This window comes from Melozone crissalis, unplaced genomic scaffold (genome assembly GCF_028551555.1).
Source record: "Melozone crissalis strain CALT ecotype California unplaced genomic scaffold, PUWL_Pcris_2 ptg000005l_1, whole genome shotgun sequence".
NCBI classification, from domain to species: Eukaryota; Metazoa; Chordata; class Aves; order Passeriformes; family Passerellidae; genus Melozone; species Melozone crissalis.
In genome coordinates this window covers 52,546,961-52,569,057 of record NW_026535783.1, presented here as the reverse complement: position 1 = coordinate 52,569,057, position 22,097 = coordinate 52,546,961, and the positions used below count along the sequence as shown (strand labels likewise).

General features: G+C 36.8%; 1 protein-coding gene across 1 annotated transcript in view; it reads right to left on the bottom strand.

The window, feature by feature from the left end:
* Positions 1-687: 687 nt before the first annotated feature.
* The window catches only part of SCAMP1 (secretory carrier membrane protein 1), a 41,404-nt gene continuing 19,994 nt past the window's right edge, over positions 688-22,097 (bottom strand). Inside the window, exons 3-9 of the mRNA XM_054287566.1 lie at positions 21,164-21,262; positions 20,791-20,902; positions 14,429-14,557; positions 8,662-8,821; positions 6,913-7,014; positions 5,518-5,635; positions 688-3,945 (exon numbers count right to left, since the gene is read on the bottom strand). Of these exons, the coding sequence (XP_054143541.1) occupies positions 3,781-3,945; positions 5,518-5,635; positions 6,913-7,014; positions 8,662-8,821; positions 14,429-14,557; positions 20,791-20,902; positions 21,164-21,262 (885 nt within the window). The 3' untranslated portion in view covers positions 688-3,780. The remainder of the gene's footprint in view (positions 3,946-5,517; positions 5,636-6,912; positions 7,015-8,661; positions 8,822-14,428; positions 14,558-20,790; positions 20,903-21,163; positions 21,263-22,097) is intronic.

The window sequence follows — 22,097 nt, the reverse complement described above, 5'->3', positions numbered from 1 at the left end:
TGTGTGCCTTTTCCTTGGGCAGAAATATCTTCCCAGAAGTATCACTGAGTATTTTTAAGTACAATTCTCTTGACCCATGCTTTTCTGTCAGTGTGTGGATGCTTTTCCAACTCCATGCTTACAACTTCTTGAGGGAGTAACCTAAGCAAACCGGAGGAATTACGTCCCATGAAGAGCACTAAAATTGTGTAATAATTCTAAACATAAAACATGACTGGATCATATGGCACAACCATGCTTACATTTACAAGAAAGTACAAAACCTCTTCCTTCAGTCTGCTGACACTGCCATTCTAGATCTGTAAATTACAAAGATCAAGTGGATGAAGAATGTCAATACTGACTGATGCATGCATGTGAAAATGTCTTCAAAAACACGTCTGCCATCTCCCAAAATAATCCTGACCATACCTCAGAGCACTGTTCACTGTATCACTGCATGAATATGCATCACGCATTTGCAAACTTACCTACATCGCATTTGATGATGAAGTCACTCAGCCCTTCAGAGGAAACCCAGTAGTAAGACGAGTACTAGAGAGCAGGTGCTGCAACTGACATTACATGAAAAAAAATCAACAGATTGTGCTAGTGACTGAAAAAAAAAAGAAAGAGCAGGATGGCAGTAACACAGAAATGTTGATTCACTGGCAGAAATTAGGAAAATAAATACTACCACGGCAAAACTTTTTTCAGCAACTTCATTTTACTTTCAATAATGTTTAAAGAGTCACTTAATACCTGTAGAATTCCATTCAGTCATGACAGAGCATGTTTAATTTTAACCCTTTTGAGTTTACAGCACAAGAAGGTAAACTGCAAGTATTTTAAGAATTTTCTTCGTAACAGTTGAGTAGACTAATTCTCTATAACCAGATTTATTGATAGTGGACATTTTGCTTCACCATTTTAGCAGAAATACAGCATCTATATACAGAATTATAAAAAGCAAGTCAGACTTTTACATAGATCATCCTCCCTGCACATCACCCTGACTGTTAGAAGAAAAATCCCCATTATTGGTCAAAACTATACAGAGCAAACACCTAGGAAAAAAGTATTTTTTTTATTCTATGACACTGTGTTAATACAATAAATATACAAAACTTCTGAACTACCCAGACATGCAACAGAGGGACAGAAGAAGTGCATTTGTACAGAACCATGACATTCACCAGGATGGCTGAACATTGTTAGTAATTTACAAAATATACAAACATCCTCAGATAAATAAAAACAACTCCTAAATTACAAATCAAAGACTACTGACATTCCAGTGTTTAAACTTCATACCTTGTACTGTTTGTCACAATACTACAAAAAGACAACTCAAGTGGGCGCCATACTCTGATTAATAAGAGATTGTAAAATCTAATTTTTGTTAGATACAAAATATTTTTAACAAATTTTAGCCTTCTGTTATCAAAGCTAAACAAACTTTTTCCTCCCTTTTGGGTTGCAAAGTGTCACAGATTTCTGGTTTAAAGAATTCACATGTGACACAACCCTGAATTTCACTCAGAAGGCTTAAATCTGTACATTCAACCCATGATATTACAAATCAACAATTCTTATACACAGAACATTACATATGTTTTCTCAAAGACCCTTCAAACATTTGAGAAAAAAAATCTACCTGTCAAATTCAGGTTTTATTCCTAATGTTTTTGATGTTTTTTTCTGGTAATCTATGCTATTATGCAATCTTCAACTTCAGTTAAATTCTAAGGATGATGTTCCTAGGATTCCAATCCAAGAGATACCAAAATTTAGATTTAAAAGTAATCCATAGCAGAGTTCCTAGACACAACCCTCAAGTTAAGTTTAAAATATGAAAAGAATAATCTTGATATATAGCTTCTAGAATGATGGTCCCCCAGTCTCAGCAGAAGACAGTGACTTTAATCTGGAAAGATTAAAAAACATTCCACGCAAATTTAAGTTCAATGTTAGCATGTCCACTATTATGACATTTTAACAGCCTTGTTAGATAGAATATTTAAGCAAGTATATTCATTAATGTGAACTTCAGCATAAGTGACACTACAACGCTTTTTCAAATTCAAGTGTGTTTTAAAGAATTTAGTAAATGAAAGGAGACTAATAGAAGAATTCATGCTACCAGTATATTACTGATTCAGAGATTAAGCTAGGGGAGTATTTTTTTAAATGAACTTCTGTTATTATGAATACAGTGTATTGAAACAGAATACAGTGTATTGAAATTCAGTCCACTTTCAGAATGTGGAGGGGCCTCAGAACTTTATGCTGTGTTATGATTCACCTTAAGAGCTGAATTAATTTCAGCCATGGTGTGTACTTACACAGGTTATGGGATGTAATTTTTCCATTTCCTGGAAGAGTTTGAAAAACTGTGTAAGTATTGTATGTAAGTCTCATGAGGCAATCCAAAAATGTAAGGTCTTCAAAGCAGAGAAACTCATACTATACCAAGTCCTGACTGTATTATATTCTAAAATATTGTGATGGTATGTGTACCATTATGGATTGTTAGTTTCACAGCATCAGTCTAACCTCTTAGGCCTCCAATTCAATGAGTTAAAGTCTACCTTTAATAAAGATAAACATCTCTCCCTTTGCCGAATCCAAATAGTTTAAAAACTTTTTTCTATAGCTTAAATCACATCACAGAGATGGCTGAGTTAATATTAAAGTTCATTCAAGTATCTGCTAAATGCCATTGCTTCAAGAGCCTGGTTTTAGACAATATACCTGTTAGAAAATTAAATGCTGTATATATAGTGTTTTGGACAGGCAGTAAACAGAGTGACTGTCCAGGATAGAGATTTAGTACCACTGTTTAACATGAATCTATACTTGAAAAAAAATCCAAACAAAAACTAACAAAAAAAAAAAATCCCAAATAAAAATACCACGACACATAGAAGAGGGACAGGGGATATGTGAATATTGAAGTTAAAAACAGCAAATACATAACCATTTAGCTCTGTGATTGAAATCACCAGTTAACTTCCTTAAACTGAACTATTCTATTACAGAGAATGTTTATGCCCCATAGTAATTTCCCACAGGTAGAGAATACTCCATGGAAATACATATAAACAAATGCTATAAAGTGGCACAGGGAAATTCTGGACCAAAACACTACTTAAACAGGTAAAAAGATCAGGTAACTCAACGGTATTCATGCAAACTTACAGGTTTATATAAAAAGACTTACCTAATAAAAAGAAAACAAAACCAAACAGGAAAAGAATTTATACTCTCTGCCTTACTTGTATTTGACCCCCAGCAGTTGCTGAAAGTGCAAAAACAATAGTCAAACCTAACTCTATCTCTCAGTCGCTTCTTACTGACCACTTATTACCCCCACTTCTTATGGCAGAAATAGGGAAGTCAGTTCTTGCAAAAAAAAAAATCATTAATCCAAACTGCTTTCCTGAACTTAAAAAAAACAACTGGTGTGAATTGCTAAAAAACCTTCTAGATTCTTATTACATTGATTTGATCATTATATACCAGAGTTCATTCTCAGGCCAATTGTTGAAATTATTTATCCTCCATAAAATATGTAAAGCTTTACACTGCAGAATTCAACATGTTAAAGAAGAGGAAAAATTGGTTTTCTTCTTAAAATAAATAAATTTATAATAAAATAAACCAACCATTTCCCATTTAACCCATGCACAGCTGTAGAAGAAACAAACATGCTGTGTGATTTTGATCTAGGCATTTAGGGAATACAGTAAGTGACTGGGAAATAAAGAACAGTTGAGGAGAACCAGGGTGACTGTTTCTCTACATCCGGTTACCCTTGAAGGCGTTCTGGGCCGCGCTGGTGGCCGCTGTCGAGGCGGCATTGGCCGCAGCAGTTTGTACAGTTTTGTTGGACATTACTCCCGTGGCAAACTCCTGCTGCGCCTTCTCAAAGCTCGCGCCAGTCGTGCGGTACAGCCCGTGCACCTGCGGAGGGGAAAAGCACTGAGAAAGTGGTGCCACGCTTCCCATTTCTTAGCAGACCAACAGCAAAGTCTCAACGCAAAGCAGAGCTGTGAGGTGGGGAAATGTGATTTGTTCATGTGTTTGAGCGAATACAGAGATGAGAACATGGAATTTTTTCCCACAAACTTTTGAATTTTTCATTGTCCTGCTGCACTCACAATTTGACTGTGGGGGTTACCTGTAATTATCTGCAAGTTCAGAGGGGTCTCATCATGGTCACTAATATATGTGAGGTATATTTGGTGAATTTTTCTTTACAACAATATTTAGAAACATTTTAGTTACTCTGATTGGTAACAAGAGTAAGCAACACTCTGACTGAATATTAAAAATTTCAAAATATCCATATTACACAGTTACACATTTGCAGAACTAGTGTGATGACCAATAGCTCTGCTAAATAACCAGAGGAATAAACAATATGACTTACAAACACTCTTAGCAATATGGTATGTAACAAAATAAAAACCACAAAACCTGACAAAAAAATCTGATTAACTTCCAATTATCTAAGTATTGAAATTCAAATGGTATTTTTCACTCACTTAAGTCACAAAAAGGTTGTTAAATAATACTATGAAGACATTTTCATTCCAGTGTAGCCAGAAAATTAACATAACTTTTTTCTCTGTTATAAATGTGACTACTTCTCATCCATAAAGATAAACCAAGTAATATATGAATATGCAGATTTTTTGAAAGAATCTTTGATAAGAAAAGTAAAAGCATATTCCACCATACTTTTTTCTTGTTTGTTTCTTCTCATGTATAGAGTATTTCTACAGAAGACAAGAAAGGACATCTCCAGGCACACATGTATAATTTCTAGTTTACGGTGAAGAGGTCAAAATAATTTATGCATGTGTAAAATCCTTAAACCTAACTATAACTGAAATTGAATTACTGGAATCCAGCCAGGACATCATCATCAGAATTCTCAGTTACATTTATCTCAATGACTACTACTGCATCAATATCTATACTTAGATATTCTGGGTGGAAATTCACCAGAAGTAACCATAGAGAAAGAGTTTATTTCCTTGAGTTTTCATGCTCCTGCATCATTAGCTGGCAATAAAATATTAAAAAACAGAGATAGAGAAATAAAAATCCTTTTCTGAGGTGCTAAGCATCTCTCTCTTCTATTGATTTTAATGGGAATGATTTTGATAAGAGCTGTAACTTAGCAATCATTTCAGTCACACTTCTCTGTGCCTGATGGACAACCTGGCATGTACAGCTACAGTCACAGTGTCCAGTGCTTTCACCTACTCCTTTGTGGTGGGGTTTCCTCTCAGATTCTCTAATTCAGAGCTATCATTCCCCATTTGCAGAAAATACCTGCATTGTACAAACAGCATTTTGTACCTCCACAACGTATAAACAAAACTGTACAAATGTTAATAGGCAAGGCTCACCTTGAAGAATGTAATTTAATCCCCACTACTTTGTGAAAGAGTACCTCTCTCAAAACAGAAAGCAAAATCCAAATCAAATATAGGAAACAAAAGAGGGGAATAATACGTAACTTACCTTCTTAAACATAACTAGTGAGATAACAGCAGATGCTGTGAAAAGTGCAGCTATGATTATCATCATAATGCCAACAGGAATACTCTTATTAAGTCCAGTAAGAGATGAAATCCATCCACTGAAGGAAGGAGAAATAACAAATTTTACTAGTACAGCCCATGAACTATTTATTCAGATACCCTCACCAAAACAAATTTCATAACCTCCTGGTTCTTAACCATTTTGAGCATTTTTAAAGAAAAATAATGGGAATTTTACATAAGCGTATTCTGGTTCTATGATATGCTTTTAAAGTTTAATTTCCACTTTTTCCACAGAAAATGCAGTGAAACTGTATGAAAAGTTGTTGTAAATATTATTGTCCTTGAGCAAAATTGTGGAGAAATTAGAAAGCTGCTTCTCAACTGTCATTTCAGATTGATTCAAGACTACATTAATTCATAGATGAGAAAGTATCCCTAGAAAGATAGTTTTTAACTTCTATAAATACAGAACAGAATACCACACATACACAGCTTCTATATGAAGACTCATTTAATTGTATCCACACAGTGATGCTTTCCCAACTGAGGTAAATATATTTTTTTTAAGTAGAGAGCATCAGATGAACTAACAGAAAAAAACCTGCTAAATAAGTATCTACTTCAAGCATTTCCCCATTTGTTCAAAACTGAAACACCAACAGACACCAACAGTTTCAGACCTGAAAATTTAAAAAGCAGGCTGCCTTATGAACAAAACCCATGCATTAAGATGAATAAGATTTTTCCACGTTATTAAAAAAAAAAACAAATAAAAGATAATATCCATACAAGCTTCATGTAAAAGCTTATATATTTGCAAACATTTAAAAGAAAGATCAACTTATTGCAGAATATGAATGTGACTCTAACCAATGTACTCTTCAAATAATAGCCAATATTCACCCAAATGCCTTGTTAAGTCATTCTACAAATTTTAGCCATAAATTTCTCAATAAGAAGCAAGTATATAAATATAACTAAAAATACCTAATGACATGAAAAATATGCAAACAATATATTATTGATGTCTAAATTTTTGCTTTCCTTTACCTTAAATACAGAATGAGTAATAACTCCTTACACCACAAAAATAGAGGAGGTAATGTATGAAAGAGTAAGTTCAAAGTGGTTTAAATTGAAGGATAAAACTTCGAGTAGCCCAGTAACAGTACCTCACATTCTTTGGATACATTTCACCCACTGCTCCTAGTCAAGAGCACTCCAAAAATGCTTTCTTTTGAGAGCTAAATGTAACATTCTAGTGAACACAAGATTATTCCTTTGAAAACATAGACTGTATTGCAGTTGTTACTTCAAGTAAGAGTGTTTGTCTTACAGACAGTACAACACTATGGCAAACAAGAGTACTCACCAGTTTCCCCATCTTTGAAATCCTGCAGCTTGAAGTACATGTACAGCAAACTGACAGATATATACAAAGAAGAACACAAAGAACCTGAATGAACTGTCACTCCTGAAAGAGGTGGGGGAAAAAAGATTAAAGCAGACAGAAAATTCATTATTTTTATTCATATTCTGTAGTACCAATCTAACATTTTACTGCATTAACTGGGCAAAAAGTACTTTCATTTATCAAGTGTCCTGAAGTATCAGCAATTCTGTGTTTTTTTAGTGTGTTTATTTACAAGAACTGCTCTTTTTCTTTAATATAGTGATTTTGCCACCTGCATCTCTAAGAAAGGTGAGAATAGTTCTGTTCAGCCCTGAGCAGGACCATTCAACTAACCATTTAAGTTTGCATTCTGCACCACTTTCAGAGTGAAGTTCACAGTGATAGCAGGATGGGAAGAGAATATTTAACTTGTGAAAGGAAAGAAGATCTCATATGGAATTACTGAAACACATGGCACACCAGAATACTGAAGCAGCTGTTATTTTAAAGTAAAATGTACAAAATACATTTCCTGGTAAATTACTAAAATGCCAGCCTTACAAAGACTGAAAATAAATTTAAAAAAATGAGCCAAATATAAATGTACAGGCAGAATTTCAATGAAGACTCAACTTACTACTGTCAAAAACATTGACCATATGAAATGCTTCCTACTAGAGTTCTAAAGAAAGCAGAAATCATTTATTTAAGTCACAAAAAGAGATTTTGTCCTTAACAGCCCTTCCTGCAGAAGGGACTTTGTAATTTCTGTACAACCAGTTCAGTTCAATAACTATTTCATTTTCAGCTGAGCAACTGACGGAAAGTTGAATATGCAAGTAGAGTTTTCCTTCCTCAACCAACATTTTTTTCTAAGAAAAGATACGGATTTTTTAGACAAGAAATGCAAGTTAAACTATATGATTCCTCGAAGATTTGTGGGTATAGCAATACCTCATTGGTTAGCAAAAAGATACACTTCCTGTAGTCTAAATGGTAAAGTTAATTGCAACTTCTGGCCATCATTAAAAGATTGATGAATCGCTTCAATGTAAAAAAAAAAAAAAAACCCAAAACTTCCTGAGTACAGGACTTGAAATCTCTACATGCTGATCTTCACTAAGAAAAAGTTTAATTTTGCATGCAAACACATCATTCTCTTCTTAATCACACACCTTATGCTTCTGAAGTTTGCAAAGATTGCTAAGACTAGGAAAAATACTAGTTTGTCTAATATATACCTGCTCTACTAATTCTTAAGAATCTCAGGCTATTTCAATTAGAGACACAGTAAGTGTCTATCACTTAAAATAACAAAAATACAAGATTTTAAAAGTAGCTATTCATGAAGTTCATTCAGGAAGGAAAAAAATTAACACACTATTGACTACTAATCTGCTCAAATTCTTGGTGTGTAGAAACAGAGATTTAATGAGAGAATGTTGTTTGCAACTGTTACCAGCCCTTACTAACTTCAACAAAGTTAAGGATTTCTGACAAATATTTTGTCTGTGGTAAAAACCGTAAATACTTTAAAGGATATTCCATGGTATTACTAACTACTGCCATCTATATTTCAAATTCGACAACCGAATTAATGGCAAACATAATTTTTGTTTCTAATGAAAGCACTTTAAAGGATTATCATCATGATAATCAAGCAAATTCTCGAATGTTAATGCATTTAGACAAGTTTTTAAATATCCTAAGTCAAGCTGAAGTTGTTACCTGAAAGCTCCATAAAGTGGTCTGTACCAGCAGACAAAAGAACATGGGGTAAAAAGCAAGAACCAGAGAATACTCAATCCAAAATCAACCCCTCGTGTAGCATCAACGTAAAACCAGGCCAAACATCCAAAGATATTAAGAAACAGTGTCACTGTATGGACTGTAGAAGCAAAAGCAAAATAGTATTAATTAAATTATGTTTAAACAATAAATTATTACAAATGCTAAAGTTATACCTGAACTTTAAAACATTTTAAACATTTAAAGAAAACAGCATTTTAAACAAAACATCAGCATGCAGACAATACCAATACCATCTCAAGGCCTTCTATAATAAATTGATTTTTATAGTTTTCTAAATTTTAGGTAAACCCTGTATTCACAAGTAAGAGCACTCAACATGAAATTTCAAGTACCATCAGCTACCTGGCAATGGAAAATATCTTGTCATAAAAATAAAATACTTTCAAACAATAAATTAAGAAAAAAGAGGTTTCTACAGATAATTGATTCTTTTCTACAGTAATAACTGAATACAAATATTTATGAGACTACTGAATATTTTTTGAGAAAGCTTAAAAGTGAACAAAGTGCATCACAAAATAGACACTGTACACATTCAAATTTGAAAACAAAAATTTCCCAAATAATCTTTCAACAGAAAGCTCTTTGTCTTCCATATAATAAAACAAATATCCCAGTTACTAAGAATGTTCTTCAGTAAAATATAGTCTGCAAGAAGCTGTTCGAGATGTTTTAATGTATCTTGTATATTCAAATATTTCTTAGGACACTGGTCTTTCTTACAATACCTGCCTTTTTTGGTGGTGTGTTGTTAGCTCAATAGTATAATTTTCTCACTGACAGACCTTGTTACATAGTAATTATTCAATTTCTACTAAAAACAAATGCATTTGCATTATGACTTTACATTTTATTTCAATTAAGTTTACTTCTTAGAACAGAATAAGGCAATATTAAGAAACATTACAATTACTACCTTCATGCTATCTGGCACAGAATTTAGTTCTGCTAGACTTCAAAGATGAACAAGAATTTTTCTCTTTGTTCAGCAATAACCAGTGATTCAGGAAGGATTTTGCTGCCTCAGAGAACAATTTCTTTCCTTGCAGATCAAGATAAAGTAGGGTATTTATAATTGCACAAACTGCTGCTGACAGCAATGATTTTATTTTATTTAAGTTCAACAGAGCAACATTTTAGTCATTCTCCTGGATAGCAAGGTTAACAGAACAGGCAAGATACTAAAGATTCTGAAAAAGGGAATCCTGAAACTCTTTGTTGTTGTCTTAATCATGACTTGAGCTCTAAATCAACACAATGGGGAAAAACTCTTAAAAGCAGGATGCACAGATCATTGCATGGAAGACTGATGAAAGTGAAAACATTTCCTCAGATAAATCATATTCTCCAGTAAGAGCTGCCAGAATCAAAACACTTTGTTCTTTAAAATAAAAGGCAATTATTGCACCTATGTATCTTACCACTGCCCCAAGGGGTAGGCAAACCAACTCCTTTCCGAATTTGTGTGTTTCTGCCTCAAAGCAAAAGAAACTATACAAATCCCAGTTCCTGCCTTCCTTTGATACGTACAAGAAAGGGGTATTCTCTCTTTTTCTACTCAATAGTGGAACACATCGAGACCCCTATGTTACTAGAAACATTCAAATTCTGGTGGAAACTGAACTTTACAAAATTACTTTCTTTTAATAACTGCAATTAACAGGACAAGTTTTAAAAGAGTACCATCAGTGCAGAAAAGGGGGAAGCATCACACCCACTACTGATACTGAAACCAGCAACACAGGGGTCTGGCTTCACTACAGTAACAGTCTCAACAGCACAAAACAAGTATTAGCAAGCAATAAAGGAAGAGAGCAGACTTGACTGACAATTCTCACTTCACTGTGCTTGCCATTCACTTGCCTGCTGCAAGATACAGAGAATCACTTACACTTATGCTTTGAGCACACGCCTTCACTAAGGGATGTAGGCTTACATAAGCTTAAGCTCTTATATGAACAGACGTGTTTGTAGGTTCAGGTTAACAGTTATAAAGTACCTTCCACCTACTTGCCTCAGCAAATTAAACCATAATACAAGCTATTAGAAAATAATGACTACCTGGGAGCTGAAATCACCTAGGGCTTAGTCAGAAGTCTGCAACATGCAACTTCTGTATGACAGCCTCACAATAGACAGCTGTAACAATAGAGTACCCTGTGTGATTGAAGAAAGCCTTCTCCTAGTTTGTGTGTGGAAGCAGCTGAAGTTGAAAAAAAAGGTGTTCATGCCAGAATAAGAGTCAACAATGGAAAAATACATTAGTTTAATAAATATTAATACTTTACTTTTTTTTGGTATAAACTTCCCTGAACAGAAGAATTCTCCTTTATGTATATTCCTTGTCTTAATTAACTACACTTTATCATCCATAAATGTCTGAAAGAGAGTTGTAAATTAAAAAAAAAATCACAAGTTGCACTGAAGATATTTCGGATGTACATTATTAAGGTGATTTTGCTATTCCATTTGAGACCATATGAAAACAAATTTTTGTACTAAGCTTAATTTCAGTAATATTTCATTGATTATATTTTCAGGAAACCTAAGTCCACATTAGGACACATGACTGTCACCCTGGATTGCAACTGCCTGAAGGCAAATGGGATGCCTGTACAATGGAGAGTTTTGAAACCACAAGGCAACTCACAAGTGAGGACTGGGCTAGTGAAGTTTGATCACACATAATCTTGGAGTACCAAGGAGCTTCAGATGTTGTTTAGGCTTTTGTTCTTAGTCTGTTCTGCTTACTTGGGAGAGATGTGCTAACATGCCTTACAAAAAAGAGGAAGATCTTCCATAGGGAAAAAATAGATTCTAAAACAGTAACATAACCATTAAACAGCCTTGGATTAGCACATAAACATGTGCTATCTAAAATGTGAAGGTACATTTTAAAAATTTCCTGATGCTACACACTAAAAAACACATAATAATATGGAGCGGACTAACAGTGAATTTGTATGACAGCAACCAGTCAAACCTTGAGAAAACATCACCCACAAGGAAAGGCTGAGTGAAATATGCTAAGTAAGGCAAAAGGAGATGACTAATGGGCATAAATGTATTTTCCATAGCAACAGTGGATAGAACATGAAAGATCAAACACAGGAGAGGAGAATTAAATTAATATACTAATAAACATCTTCTAATTCTAAAAGTTAGCAATGCATTAGAACAGGCTTGGAGGGAGTTTGTGAAGTGTCTATCATTGGAGGTTCTCAGGGACAGGCAGAACAAACATCTACACAGACTGATATGTATACAGACACACGATCTCTCATATCCTCAGACAAAGGATGAGATTAAAATCTCCTGAACAGAAACAGAAAAAAAGTTGGCACCTCAGTGTATTGTTTTTCTACCAGAATCTCTTCCATTTGTAACTTCAAATACGAAATATTCTTTCAAAATCAAAATGGTGTTTATTAGGCACATGCTATCAGCCTGTGGGGAAAGTAGCTTGAAAACATGCTTTTGAGTCTGTTTTTGACTGTTAGCACAAGTCAAGAGACATTGTACTTGACGCTGGACACAGTAATAGCACAAAAAGATCTAAACAGTGCTAATGAGCTAGGAAAACTGTCATTTTCATGTGTAAGCCCTTAAAGCACCAATGGCCACAATGCCAAGATAGAATAGAAAAGCTCCAATGGCAACTGTGAAAAGTCATTGCTAATTGATTGTTATAGTTCACAAAATCGTGAGCATTCAGTCTCTTGGAAAAAAAAGTCTCCCCCTGGGGAAAAAATGTGCAAAGATAAAACACATCAACGAATTAGAAAACTCTGACTTCTGATACAAAAGGAGACAAGAGGGATGAGTTAATGAAATAGGGATACAAACAGTGTTGTTTTCTCATGAAAGGAAGAGCATATGGATCTTAAAACAGGTAAAGAAGTTTCCTCAGAGACATAAAAACCAAGAATGATGATATCAAACTAATACTAATGGTGGAAATACAGAAACTAACTGAGTAAGTTTGTTCCCAGGGCTACTACAAAGGAAAAGGACTACTTTATAAAGTGTGGAGAATGCAGTACTCGATTTATCCAAATGTGATTATGTTCACAGAACCCCTAGACCTTACAAGACATAGGAAGTTCTGGAAGAGGAAAAAGAAGAGGCAAGCAGAAGCAGGTCTACCATGGGAATAAATACCTCCTCAGAGGATAAGCAGTCAATGAGAAATTACCCAAAGCACACAGATGCAATCCTAGGAACAAAAAGACCCAATTCAACAGCCAACCCTAAGGGATGAGGTTCTACACCCAATCTTTTTTATCTTTCTGGTTTTTACTGTGAAATAGATTTTGTTTTTTTTTTTTTCCTTTATTATGCCCTATTCCTGCCTTCCTTAGTAATACATGTAAATCAGAGAGACTACAGCTAAAGAACAAAGAATGCAAGAAGACTTGGTTGAAACCTCAGCCTACCTAGAAGACAGTCATGTCAGTATAAAAGCACAGGTCCTATGTATTTTGAAATAATATAATATAATATTGCTTCTTTATTTGTTGCCATAAAAAGGAAAATTAAGAAGAGTATAAATATTCCAATTCTAACTGCCCAACTTCACCTCATATTTGAAGCATATCCACTTTCAGAATTCAGTCCTGCAAATGGCCAGAATTGGTAACCATCCTAAAATTTTGAGTATTTCACCTTAGATTTCATATACATCTCAATTATCTGTCAATTTTATGAGAGTGACCAGTCAAATGCTTTATAGTTGCTTTATCTGAAGATTAACGATCTAGCAATGAATATAGAAAGCTGTAGATTATTGATGCAGTGGAATTGATTTGATTCAGTGCAGCCTGCTCATTTCATGTGTTTCAATTACATGGTTCAATCACAGCAATAAGATTACCAGAGTAATGTATAAAGTTATGGAGATTTCCTACCTACATCTTAAGCTACAAAAAAAAGTTCAGAAAACATCTGAAATCCCCATTTTCTTAGGAAAGCTGAAAATATATTAAAGGCATCAAAGTATCTAAATCTTGCAATTTTGTCAGAGTCAGAGTATTTATTAGTCTTATATCAATCACAGTGGACAAGGCAGAAGAAACAACTATGACATCTGCACACTTCTTTAACCCAGTATTTCTCCAGTAAAAACACAGACACCCAGTGAGGGCAAAATTAATCTTACAAAGATGGTGTAGAGCATTCTTTGCCTACAAAGGATAGCTTTAACATGGACTGATTCTTCAGATAATTGACACTATTTCTTAAAATAGGGTAAAGCGATATTAAGCCTCTGCTATATGAAAGCCATATTAAACTATACAAAATTATGTATATTAAAGTAAATGGGTATTATACATCTTGAACTCAAAAGTCCATTAACACTAATAAGCTGATTTTTAAACCAGTAGAATTATTTCTAAGCTAATAAATGGTTGAAGTTCATTTTACAACTGGAGAAACTTAAACCAGACAATTGCAATAAATTAGAACCAAATTGCCCTAGGATAATCCTCCTTTCCTTCTGTGGAAGCTTTTATGATGTAATTCAATACTTTTAAAACTGAAGTTAACATAAAATTTTGCTTCAATATTTGGCTTCTGGATTTAAAATAATTCTTCACTACAGATGCTCCAAAAGCCAAAGTAGCAGGTATACATTAACAAGCTTGAACAGGCACTTTATTTTTCTTCAAAAGAAAATACTTACACATCCACAAATAGTACATAATCTTTACTGTCTTCTGGAATTCTACAGGAATGTCTACTGAAAAATCCTGGTAAAAACAAGGACCTACAGGAAAATTCTCAGGCAGAGGTGGCCAGTTATTTTTTCTACCTGCAAAACAGAAAATAAAGGAAAAAAAAAAGGTGTTTATAATGTAGTTTCAGTCTCTGTATACTTGAAAGAGATACATGTTTGAACTTGTTTGAAGTGTTTAATGCATGAGTTTCTCAAGTGGATGGATAACTAGGGCTACCAAAACCCAAGAGTTTTAAGAGCAATCCTTAATATAAACTTCAGAAATTAAATACAATTAAGTGTAGCCAGGTCAAGGAAAGTAAAATAGTTATCTACATAAAAGACTGAGCAGGCATCTAACATTTCCTAAAAAGTAAGAGAATTTTTCATAAAACAGATATGGACAGAAAAACAATTTTTTAGAATTCCTTGACTTTTAAATGAGTGTTTCCCTAAAGTCTCACCATACTCACATAGTCTGTTGAACACAAAGATAGGGGACTGAAAAGCATTCTTCATTTTCAGAATCCTGATATTCTCAGTGTCAATGTATCTCTAGTTTCCAATATGGTTTCCTGTCAAAACTTACCTAAAAGGCAGGAAGTCTCAAGAAAGACAGTTACTGAAATGGTCTCTAAGTATCTTTTTCCAACAAGAATATGCCCTACAGCATTACTGTATTTTGATACAGTCGTGTGACAGAGTGAGGACACTGCAAAGGATATAGGATCGGACACTTGGATTTCCTGAATGCTTATCTGATGGCAGGCTAGAGTTTACACTCTGCTGAACACAAGTCATACCAAGCACAGACTCAGAGATTCAGTTGAGACAATCACTGCAACAAACCTTTGCCATAGCATTTCAAACTCTGAATGTAAGAGATATATTCACCATGTGACCAAATTAATTAGTTGAAATAGGAAGCAGCACACTTTTATTAGGTTGAATGCAATGCTGCACAGAACCTGAGCTGAGAAGGTCAAAGGCATCAAGCTGATGTACCAGCTAGAAGATCTTTCAGTGCAGTCAGTGCAGTAAATTAAGACAATATATGACAACAGTGTCCTAGATCTGCAGCCAGCATCTTAAGGCAAATGAATGCAAATAGCTAGAGAATTCCAAAAGACCCTGTTTTCCAATCAAGACCACTCTACGTGTTTTCAAAAGAGTCCAAGTTAGTGTGCATGTCCCTGGGATCCAGAAATGTAATTCACAGAATAGTTCAAAGTTGTGCCACAGTAGGTTCACAATGGACATCAGCAAGCATTTCTTTACCAAGAAAATGGTCAAATACTAGAATGGGTTTCCTAGAGGAGTGGTCAACATCCTCAGCCTGCCAATGTTTCAAGGCATATGAACAATGCCCTCAATAACATGCTTTAACTTACTGGTGCTGAAGGGGACAGGCAACTGGGACTATATGGCCATTGTCAGTCAGGAGGGCAGCAGCAGCAACCAAAGTAAGTTTCGAGGGTGAGATCAAGCTCTGCAGAGGTTCCTTGAGCTCAGGGACACCTGAACAGCAGCCCAAAGCCATTTCAGGACCCAGAGGCTCTCACTAACCAGTCAGGAGTGGAGTGAGCATTACGAGCAGCAGTGTGGGAGACTTAATCAGCTTTAGGGAGCATGAGTGACCAGGATATGGTGCATCAAAAAGATGTGGTGCAGCAGTTTGTGCACCAGGGTAAGCAGGGAGGGTGCTGCAATGCACAGGTAGGTCCATGCCTCAGGTAAGTGCTAAGTGCTCTAAGCATCTGCCATAATGGCAGGCACTTGTCTCAGAATCAAAACAAGTGTGTCTACTGAGACAGCTCCAGAAAAGTCTGACTGACACATCCACTGAGGGAACTGGTAAGGAAAGAAACATGAGTACAGGCAGTAGTTTGCAATGGATGCACGGATATTTCTACTGAAGAAAAGGCTTGTACCTGCATGAAATGTGCATAGTTTGATGAACTGCTGCTGAAGGTACAAAATTGCAGCAGGCAGTGTTAGAGGGACTGAAATGGAGATAAGAGAAATGGCTTCAAAACAAATACACCTACAATGGACATCACTGAGTGTGAGACACCTCAGATCCTGATGACCCACAAATACAGAGCTCAAGTCCAACCTCTATCCTCCAACATCCACACCAGAACAGATATGATGTTTTAAAGGTTTTAGATGTCCATTAGCAAGTCCAACAAGGAACATCCGGACCAGCACACAGTCACTACAGTAAAAAGAAACTCTGAGTAATTGTGCAGGGTGACTGTCTTAGGGTCCCTAAGACACAATCTACCAGCCCAGTCGAGAGTTACAAGAGGTAACGCTGCCTACCAGGGACAAAGATCCATCATGCTGCCAAGAGGGTAGCCCAACTTGTCAAGAGCATTGACCACAGCCCACTATTCCTCTCTCACATAGGTACAAATGCTACCACAAGCCAAAAAATATGCAGGATCATGGAAGACTATAAAGTGCTGGCAAGATAAGTGACAAACACTAGTGCCCAAGTCATCTTCTCATATATCTTCCTGGTCACAGAAACAGGGACAGCCAAAAGCAGCCACACTGTGCAGCTCAACATCAGGCTTCCTGGCCACCATGAAGGTTTTGGCTTTTATAACAATGGGTTTTGCTTGAATAATTGTGGCCTGTTAGGGAGGAATGAGATCCACCTGCTTAAAAAAGGGTAAGAGAACCTTTGGCAGCATACTGGCCAATTTGGTGAGATGGATTTTAGACTACAGGACTCAAGGGTAGGGTCCAAAGTGCCTATGATCATTGTATTGCTTCCTTCTAGGGACGAGGTCATGTCAACCAGTGCATCAACAGATATTCCTTGACTAGATGAGAATCACAGGGCTAACAACATCAAGGGTGTTCATGGTTACAATGAATCCTGTTACACTCTATCTAGGGAATCTGGATGCTGGATTACCTGTCTGAAGTTGCCTGTACACACACAGCAGCATGGGGAATAAACAACAACTGGAATTTTACGTGTAGCTGCAAGGCCATCACCTCATTGCAATTAGAAATTTGGTAGGATAGCTCACATGACTGGAACAATTTCACACATGGTTGTGGATTTTTTAGAAAGGACAGGTCAGAGAGACAAGGTGGTGGAGTTGTTCTTCATATAAGAAAGCAACTGAAATGTATCCAGCTCTATTCAGGTGCAGACAAATGAGTTGACAGTTTATGGATGAGAATTAAGGGACAGGTTAATATGGCTGATACTACTGTGGGTGCTCACTTGTAGGCCGTCTGATGAGCAGGAGGAAGTTGATGAGGCTTTCTATGGGCAGTTGGCAATAGCCTCACCATCATAGGCCCCAGTTTTCCTGGGGACTTCAACAATCCTGATAGTTGTAGGACAACATGGCCCAGCACACATAGTCCAGGAAATTCCTGAAGATCACTGAAGACAATTTTTTAATGCATGTGGTAAATGAGCCAATGACAAAAGATGTGTTGCAACAATTGCCTTGGGGTGATTTTTTCAATGATACTCTATTCCCTAATCATCTGCCTTGTTCCCCTGCATGGGTTTTATTCAAAGCCTCTCTCTGGAGGGTGCAGCTGTGGTACGGGCCAGGACATCACATTCTTGCTTTCACTAGATTAGTTTTTGCTAGCTTAAGCACTTTTTTTTTTTCTTTCTTTCGCCTGGCCTGGAGGCTGCAGCAAGAATCCCTTCAGCAGCGTTTAGGTTTTTTTACTGAACTGTTTCTGCTGCATTTTTGGTTGGAGATCGAAGTTGCTGAGATGGTGGACCAGCAAGGGGCTACTCTGAGCCCCAGATTTCAGGAAAAAAGGCTGAGCCAACAAGAGAAAGGACACCAAAATCCACTAGCTTCATCTGGTGTGAGGAGGACAACAATGCCAGAAGTTTCAAAAGATCCCCATTTGTTTTGCCCGAGTTGTGGTGTGAACTCCTTTTTTCCCTTCCCTGAGACAAAAGGGCCAGTTGCCATTTTTTTCCTCCCAAGCCACACCTCCAGGCCCTGGTAAGATGCACCCACAGGTGCTGGGGGAGCTGGCAGATGCTGTAGCAAAGCCACTCTCCACTATCTTTGAAAAATCACAGGAAACAGGAACAGGGCCTGATGACTGAAGGAAAGCCAATGTTACTGCCATCTTCAAAACTGGCAAGAAGGAGGGGGATCCAGGAGACTACTGGCCAGTCAGCCTCACCTCCAACCCTGGAAAGGTGACGGAACAGAACATTCTGGAGGTCAGCACCAAGTGTGCAGCAGAAAAGAAGGTCATCAGGAGCAGTCAGCAGGAATTTCCTCAGGGGGAAATCGTGCTTGACCAGTCTGACAGCCTCCTGTGATGGCAGGGCAGGATGGCTAGGTGAGGGGAGAGCAGTGGTTGTTGTCTGCCTCCACTTCAGCACGGCTTTGGACACCATCTCCCATAACATCCTCACAGGTAAGCACAGGAAGCGTGGTTTAGATGAATGGACAGTGGGGTGGACCAAGGACTGGCTGAATGGCAGAGCTCACAGGGTCAGGATCAGGGCAGCAGAATCCAGTTGGAGGCCTGTAGTCAGTGGTGTTCCCCAGGCATCAATACTGGGCCCAGTCTCACTCAGCTTGTTTATCACTGGCCTGGGTGAAGGGATCCAAGGGATCCATTGCTGCTGATCCAAACTGGGGATGGCTGATGCACCTGAAGGCTCTGCTGCCTTTGAGCTGGGCCTGGCTGGGCTGGAGAGTTGGACAGGGAGAACCCAACGAGGTTCAACAAGGGCAAGTGCAGGGTCCTGCAGCTGGGGAGGAATAACCCCAAGGAGCAGCACAGGCTGGGGCTGCCCCACTGAAGAGCAGCTCTGCAGAGAAGGACCTGGGAGTCTTGGTGGACCACAAGGTGACAATGAGCCAGCAGTGTGTCCCTGTGGCCAGGAGGCCCAGTGGGATCCTGGGCTGCACTGGGAAGAGCGTGGCCAGCAGGTCAAGGGAGCTGATCCTCCCCCTCCACTGGGCCCTGGTGAGGCCACATCTGGAGTGCTGTGTCCAGCTCTGGGCTCCTCAGTACCAGAGAGACAAGGAGCAACTGGAGAGGGTCCATTGGAGGGGCACAAAGATGATGAGGGGTCTGGAGCATCTCTCTTAACGAGGAGAGACTGAGAGAGCTGGGCTTGTTTAGTCTAGAGAGGAGAAGACTGAGAGGGGATCTCATCAATGCATGTAAATGTCTCACAGGTGAGTGCCAAGAGGATGGTGCCAGACTTTTCAGGGGTGCCCAGACACTGGACAAGAAGTAATGGCAATAAACTAAAACACAAGAAGTTTCACTGAACATGAGGAAGAACTTCTTTACATTAAGAGTGCTTTACATTGACAGCTTTGTGCAGTGTACCTCTCTGGAGACTGTCAAAACCCACCTGGATGTATTCCTGTTCCTGTATCACGTGTTCCAGGTGACCCTGCCTTGGAAGAGATCACCTCCAGAGTCCCCTTCCAACTCCATTTCAATCACTATTCTGTGATTCATTGTATGTCCCTTCCCCTTCCAACTGAAAATATTTTTTTCTATTCTACAAAATCTCCTGACAACTTGAATTACTAAGGAACTAAGCAATTTGGAATTGTAACACTGCATATTCAAAAAAGACCAGCATGTGTGAAAGTAAAACAGAACTGTAGATAAAAGTGAAATGACCAGATAAAGTCTACCTTTCATACAATGGTTTGCTTTGTTGGGTTTTGGGGTTCTTTTGAAAAGGAATATTCCCACAAATATAATTGTAGAAAAACATCTTCAGTTAAGAGGATGTAAATCTCCTCACACATGTGAAATTGCTGTAAAAAACGGTTGATTTTGCACAGCACAGAGTTCATGGCATACAAAAAATTTTATAAAAGTTTAATAATATAATAGATATTTCTGGTATTTGTGTAGAATATTATGTTTCTAACACAGCAAAAGAAATTAAATGTTTCAAACCAGAAGAGTTCTCATACAGGTGTAAATAGATAAATGATAAATCATAGATGTTACTTCAAGAAGTTGGTTTTACTTCATCTCAAAATGCTCCATTTTTTTCAGTAGTGTTACTCAGATACTAATCTAGAATAAAAATAGATGAGAATAATAGATAAAAGAGAATAACATGCTACAGAGGCCACATTTAAATTTTTTCACTGAAAATCTGAAAGGACAGCACAGTTTATTCACTGCATTCATCTTCTTAAGGGAGATAAACTTCCTTTTCCTGAAGACATTACAAAAATGTCTCTTCAATCTGCTTCACAATGTCATTGTAAAATTAAAAGTTTCTAAGGAAAAGTGACATTTCAGAAATTTAAAGTATATTTTTTCATGCATACCCCCTTGCTGATTGAGACTCTGCATTTCCCTTTCTCTGCGATCTAGCTCAGCTGCTTTTCTTTCCAGTTCTTCCTGACGCTTTAGCAGTTCTGCCTGGGCCAAGGCATGCTCCTGAACAAAACAAATATCACCAGATATTGATAAAAAGTATGAACATGGCATAAATATTCCAAGTCTTTTCACTATAATTAAGCATCTCCACTTATGAAGACTGAACCAATATAGCACAAATTCACATACTACCAATTACTTAAAGGCAGTATTAATTTTAATTTGGAAAGCAATAGTTACTTATAAAATACATTATTCCAGAAGCATATTTAAATAATTGTTATTAAAAGGAACCTAGTGCCTAAAAGTTGCAGAACAAACCTTTGCTATTTGTGTGTAGGAAGATGGTTCTTCTGTTGGTTTCATTATTGCTGGCTGGGTACTGGGTACATTCGGCATTTTCACATTTCCTGGAGGAGGCTAAGAAAACAAAAGACAATTATAGAGAAATATTTTCCTATTCTAATAAACTTATTTTCATTGTATATGTAAGAACCAATTTAAATGTTTTAAAGGAAGTGCTACTGAAATAAACTGAAATCTCAATATGCTGCTTTCAATATTTATAATCTTTAAAAAAAAAGGGATCAACTGAGTTCTGTGGTGCATGTTATCTTGTATTTCTTTCAAGAAACACACAAAGAATTTTAGGAATTCAGTAAAAGTAAATGGAATTTTAATTCTGTTCAGACATGAATATTAATACAACCAGTAACTGTTTCTTACAACCAGTTAATACAGTTAATACAACCAGTAACTTGCAGTTACAACCAGTAACTGCAAGAGGATTGCAGCATTTAAGAGTCATCTATTCATACTCTGAAACACAATGTAATTTATTAATGTCTTCCAGAACCTTCTACCTAACAAAGGCTTATATCACCCAGCTAACTAGAGAAGTAATGTAACATATGAAACTTTCAAATTCAAGATCCATAATCTATTACTTTATTATTTCACCAATTTTTGCTAGGTATCACTCCAGAATTTCTCCTAGGTTAATACATGTGTTAAGAATATAATCACAGCAAAATATACATTTCAGCCATTGTATTCAGAGGATACAGACTGTTGCTGAAATACAGTAGTATTTCTTTCATTAAGCACAGAAAAAAGTACATATTTTTGATACTACCATGTTTTCATACTTACTTAGCTTCATAATAAATGCTAGAAGTTCAATACAGCTTTAATGTATTTTCCCAGGTTGCTATTCCAAGACCACAGCAATGCACAATAGGCACAAGTATTATAA